Here is a 6,000-nt window from a genome sequence, read left to right as displayed (position 1 = left end):
AAAAAAAAAAAAAAAAAAAAAAAAAAAAACAAACCAAAAAACAAAACCCAAACAAACAAAAAACCCAAAACAAACAAACAAACACCAATAAACAAAAAACAAAACCCCTAAAAACCCAACCCAACCAACCACATAACCCCAAACAAAACCAAAACAACCAAGAAATCACTGAAGCCATGCCTCTGCCTTCCAAGTGAGTACTGGGGTTAAAGGCATGTACCGCCATGCTTGGCTCTCTGTCTTATTTTTTTAAACAGGGTTTCTCACTGACCTTGGAACTCACTGACTTAAATTGACTGGAGAGAGAGTTCCTACAACCCATCCGTCTGTCCCTTCTGTCCCAGGGTTCCAGGCAAGTGCCGCCATGCCTAGTGTGTACATGTATAACAGTATAAACCCAAGCCCTCAGGCTCACACAGCAGCCCGGTAGCAGGTAGGCCTTCTCTCAGCCCACTTCTCTGTTTGGTTTTCAGATAAGATCTTGCTAATGTTACTCAGGCCAACCTCAAACTCCTGGCTCAACTTATCTTCCTGCTTTAGCCTACAGTAGCTGGTTCTGTGTAGTTCTGACACATCACCAAGACAAGTTTTCTTTCCCTCTCAGGTCACACAGTGATGGCTGGAGGAAAGTACTTTTGTAAGACAAGGAAGTCCTGAAAGGGCAGAAGGAACAAGTGCCTCCTTGGGCATGCATGCCCTTTCTCATCTACCTTGTTCACCCTTAGATACGCTATGCAGGTGTTATACCCTGACAGGGCACTGATGCACTCTCTGAACAGAGATCAGATAGAACAGCAACCTTCAGGCTGTAGGAGGCAGCGCAGAAAGGCAGGAGACTTCTCACCAAGCACAGATGCCTGATGCTCCTGGGATTGGAAACCCTCACGTACTACACAGTACTCAGTTGAGCTCTCAAATGGCAGTGGAGTCTAATTAGGCACAGTGGTCTCACACACGGTGGTGGGGTGGGGGTGGAGGAGGCTAAAGGTGTTCTAAATGCTACTTACACCAGAGTCAACTCTAGGTCCCACACCATGTTGGCCTTGAGTATACAGTAAGCCACACAAGCTTACTACTCTGCTTGTCATCTTCCTCCCTGACCAAGGCAGCCTTTGCCCTGTACACCTTTCCTGCTGAGCAGACTAGAAGAAGTAAGTAGGCACTGGCCCAGGCTTCTTCAGATATTCCAGATGTGTCCAGGTGCGGCCCTTTCAATTTCATTTGCACTTGGGTAGCTGTAAGCATGGCCTGCTGGCCTCGCACATGGTACTCTTCAGTTCCCTGGGCTGCAGGCAGCCATCAGGGACGGGAAGGTGGTTGCTCCTACTTACGTGATTGTTTTCATTTCTTTTTTCTCGGCATCTGGGCGTGCACGGTTGAGCACCTTAAGGAAGTCGGATGTTTTTGCTCGCATTCGTGTATGAATATAGGCCTAAGAGCAAACACAGGAAGAACTGAAGGCGGCTCACGTTCTAGAAAGATAGCGTTCCTTTCACTGAAGTAAGTCATGGGGGAGGTTGGGGAGCAGCACATAAGGGGAACGGGATGGTTAAGCAGCAATACCAGAGATGCAGACTCATCCCTCTGCTATAAGAAGGATGAGGCGAAGGGGAGAGACATTTTTCTTACTGGGGTAGTGGGAGCCTAACTGGTGCTTTTGAGCATGCTAGCCAAGTGTTCTACCACTGAGCTACACTTTTGGTCCAAGAGATGGTTTCTGTAACTTTTTAAAGGTTTTTTTTTTTTTTTTTTTAAACTGTGTATGTGTGCCTGCATGAATTTATGTATACCATGTACTTATTCTCCAGAGGTTGGAAGACAGCATCAGGTTACTGGAAACTGAACCCAGGTCCTCTGAAAGAACTAAGAACTCTTCCTGTTGCGCTATCTCTGCAGCCACGGGGCAGTGTCTACTGGGAGTTAAATCAACGGCTTCGTAGGGAAGCTGGTGCCTCTCTCTCACCTTAGAGCACTTAATGTGGTAGTGCAGATAGTCCCGGAACGTGTGGATCAGGTTGATGGTGTTGTCTCGAGCAGTGGCATTGGTGTGGCGAGGGAACAGCACTAAGGCAGGGACAGAAAACAAGGCATTGTAGTGGTGTGTGCGTTACCATCAGACAACACAATTGCAGAGTGCCAATGAGTGCAAGAGGTGAGGCTCATGACACAGAAAACCAGCATGACTATGGGCACCCATTTCAAGTCTGGATACCATTCTGAACTCTAGCTTGTCCTGGGTCCTAGGTGCTAAAGCATAGACTGTTACTGTCAGAAAAACTAGGTTCTGAAGAGAACTCATCTCCTGCCCATGACTACCAAACTCTAAGGCAGGCCTGGCAGGATAAGTTGTTCTTCACCCAAAGGCCTGTCCTGTCCTGACTTTTACACTGGGCAGACCTGCCTCGGGGCTCCTGTTTGTATTGTACTTGCCACTAACACCAAGAGCCCTGAGTTCCATCAACCAGGCTGAATTGAATGGCTGAGAAGAAAGGTAGAACTCTGGTTCTTAGTTTACCTTGATTTGAAGAAAATAAAGCGAAAAGTGGATCTCAGAGTGTGAGACCAGCCTGGTCTACATAACAAATTCTAGGATAGCCAGAGCTAGAGGGAGACTCCTTGTCTCAAAAAAACAAAACAAAAAACTGTAGTCAGCAGCAACAAACAGCTCCATCCTTAGCTAAAGGCGAACTAAAGGAGACAATCCTGCAGTGTGGAAATGAGGAGTCAGCCAGCTCACTAAGCCGACACACGTGAAGTTTGGTGTCTTCGGTGGAAAAGAAGACTCAGCAAACTGCAGCTGAGCCTGGGCATTAGAAGCAAAAATTGAAGCACTACTAACCGACAGAGAACTCTCCTGAGCTGCCGAGCGATGCTGACACGGCCGCCCCTAACTCCTGACATACCAGGTTACCTTTTCCCTTACCATTTAAGAGAAACAAACAGGAAATGATGTCGGCAGCAAAACAGTGCCTATCTCTGTAATCAGTCCCTGTGACTGCGTCACAGCCAGAAGAGGAAACACAAACATGCCGTGCCTGCTTTTGCCCACTAAAAATGTTCCTTAAGGCCGCCTAGATGTGGGCACCCTGCCATGAAGGTTTTGGGGTTGTTCTCTGCAGTGCCGAGAATGAACCCAGGGCCAGGCGCGTAGGCAAGCACCCTACCACTCAACTACCTCTCCAGCCTCACCAAAGGTGATGTAGCCAATGTTGTCACCCACAGCAGCATCTGTGTCTTTCAGCTCTAGAGGAGGTTCCCTGTGGCTGAAAAGGACCTGGGGGGCTGTGTGGCTGGCTCTTCGTCCTTCTTTGAACTCCTGTGGAGATACAGCAAAGGAAATTTGTATGAGATGAGTAGCATTTACTCATGCTATGTGCTCAGACCTTCATAGTCCTCCTGACCAGCAGATAACTAAAAATGAACCGTTAGACCTCAGGTACAAGGAGTGTTAGCCGCTTTCAGTGCACACCAGATTCAAAAGGAAGACGAGAGCACCGACAAGCAGGACCGTCAGACTGTGGTACAAAGCACAGCAATGCTGCCCTTTCTCCTTTCTTAGCTTGGACTAACATGACAAGAGGATCATGATTTCAAGGCCAGGTTGGGCTACACAGCAAGCAACATGCCCACTAGGGCAGAGCGGAAGACTACACCAGAAAAGAAAGAGCCGAAGTGCAGGTTTGGTTCCAGTGCAGATGGGTACTGCAGCTCACTGCTCTCTCGTGCAGTGTGAAAAGGATTGTTCTTAGTTTTTTAAAATAGGAAATCTTTTTTTTTTTTTTTAAAGATTTTACTTTTTTTTTTTTTATTATTTTATTATATGTAAGTACACTGTAGCTGTAGCACCAGAAGAGGGCCTCAGATCTCATTACGGGTGGTTATGAGCCACCATGTGGTTGCTGGGATTTGAACTTCAGACCTTTGGAAGAGCAGTCAGTGCTCTTACCTACTGAGCCATCTCACCAGCCCCTAAAATAGGAAATCTTTAAAACATCGTGGTATCTAGGACCCAGGCTTTATCTGGAGTTTTTAATTCTATACATGTTCTTTTACCCCTTCACCCCCAGGCAGGGCTTCATGTGGCAGGGCTGATTTTAAAACTCACTAAGAGAGCCGGGCGTGGTGGCGCACACCTTTAATCCCAGCACTCGGGGGGCAGAGGCAGGCGGATTTCTGAGTTCTTCAAGGCCAGCCTGGTCTACAAAGTGAGTTCCAGGACAGCCAGGGCTATACAGAGAAACCCTGTCTTGAAAAACCAAAAAAAAAAAAAAAAAAAAAAAAAACCAACTCACTAAGAGATAGCCAACCACCTCTTCTGCCCAATGAGGACTTTTTTAAAAAAAGAATTTCTTTATTTATGAGTACACTGTAGCTGTCTTCAGTCACACAGGAAGAGGACATCAGATCCCATTACAGATGGTTGCGAGCCACCATGTGGTTGCTGGGAATTGAATTCAGGACCTCTGGAAGAGCAGTCACTACTATAAACTGCTGAGCCAACTCTTCAATGAGGACTTTAAAAAAATATATGTGTTTTATGTCTATGGGTACTCTGAATGTATATGATGAAAACTTTGAATTCCTGACTATCTGGTGTCTACATCCTCAGTATACCTACACCTGATCTTTTACTTCAGTTTCATGAATGTCGTGCTTTTACTGGGTGCTGGGCTTTGATCAAGTACTGTTTAACTACAAGATCTTTACCTGGTATTATTTAGAATTTAACAATTAAAACTCTAAAGCAAATTTAACCTCTCCCTTTAGGGGCCAACCATGACAGAATGAAAGAACTCAGTTGTCTTAAAGGGTAGGGCAGGGAAATCAAGTCAGGCTAGCATGGATTACATAGAAAGACACCCCTCCCCCAATTAAACACACAAACATACAGTAAGAAAATTCTAGTGAGCCAGGAATGCACAGATGCATCATTCAAAACCTGGGAGGGGACATACCTGACAGTTCAAGATTGGCCCCAGCCTACAGAGTGTCTCAAAAAACCAAACCAAACAACCCAAAATAAGAAAAGAGTCATGTCCTTAACAAAAGTACAGTGCTTATCAAACTGTAAGAAAAAGGACTAGAAAAAAACGAAACAAAACAACAACAAAACCCAGGCCACCCCTTTGATCCTTTAATCCCCAGACCCTATGCATTCTATAAAAAAAGGCGTGTGACTATAACATTCTCTCCCAGAGTTCCCAGCAGGACAGCAATACATGCAAAGCTTTGGATTCACTAGCCTGCCCTTTAAAGAAGACAAACCCAACATGTAGACTGAGTTGGTCCTGAAACAGGGCAGCTGCATGAAGCTAAGGACAGTCTCAGGGTTAGGACACTGAAAACATGGTCACACAGCCATATGACAAGAAGTGTGGCTGCTGCTGCTTACATACCATTTCTTCTATAGTCAGCCTCCAACAGCCAGGGACACCTGGATACTCTGAGAGCTACTATTCTCTTCTCCACAAGCATCTCTATACATCACTAGTTATTACGGCATCTGGCTTCCCTGCCAGGCTAGGTTCTTTAGGCCAAAGCTCCTGCTTTATTCCTATTTTTCCCCTGTCCTTCAAAGAGTCTGTCTAGCACAATCCTGCCTAGTAAAAGAACCCCCACGCCAACCCCCTCCAATACAGAACCATTGCAATGGGCAGGAAGGGGCAGGGTCTAAGCTCCCATTTGTATTGCAAGTAGGAAGAACACAGTATGGTGATCCGACTCATAGGAAGTGGCACCACTGGAGAGTGTGGCTTTGTTTGAGTAGGTGTGGCTTAACTGGGGGAAGTGCGTCATTAAGGGTAGCTGTTGAGGCCTGGCCTAGTTAGTGGCCCACTCTGTCTTCCTGCTGCCTGTCAATCAGATGCAGAACTTTTAGCTCCTCCCCATGTTTGCACAACACTTGCTTCCTACCGTGCCAATAATGGACTAAACCTCTGAACAGCCCCAATAAAATGTTTTTCTTTATAAAAGTTACTGTGGTCATGGTGTATCATCACA

General features: G+C 46.0%; 1 protein-coding gene across 2 annotated transcripts in view; it reads right to left on the bottom strand.

The window, feature by feature from the left end:
• The window catches only part of Arpc2 (actin related protein 2/3 complex subunit 2), a 32,473-nt gene that overhangs the window by 2,397 nt on the left and 24,076 nt on the right, over positions 1–6,000 (bottom strand). For both annotated transcript variants that reach the window (XM_029478158.1, XM_021157274.2), the window contains 3 exons: positions 3,190–3,316; positions 1,964–2,064; positions 1,332–1,432 (listed from right to left, as the gene is read on the bottom strand). In XM_029478158.1, coding sequence (XP_029334018.1) covers positions 1,332–1,432; positions 1,964–2,064; positions 3,190–3,316 — 329 coding nt within the window. The remainder of the gene's footprint in view (positions 1–1,331; positions 1,433–1,963; positions 2,065–3,189; positions 3,317–6,000) is intronic.

Source organism: Mus caroli, chromosome 1 (assembly GCF_900094665.2).
Source record: "Mus caroli chromosome 1, CAROLI_EIJ_v1.1, whole genome shotgun sequence".
Taxonomy (NCBI): domain Eukaryota; kingdom Metazoa; phylum Chordata; class Mammalia; order Rodentia; family Muridae; genus Mus; species Mus caroli.
This window is presented reverse-complemented; position numbering and strand designations above follow the sequence as displayed.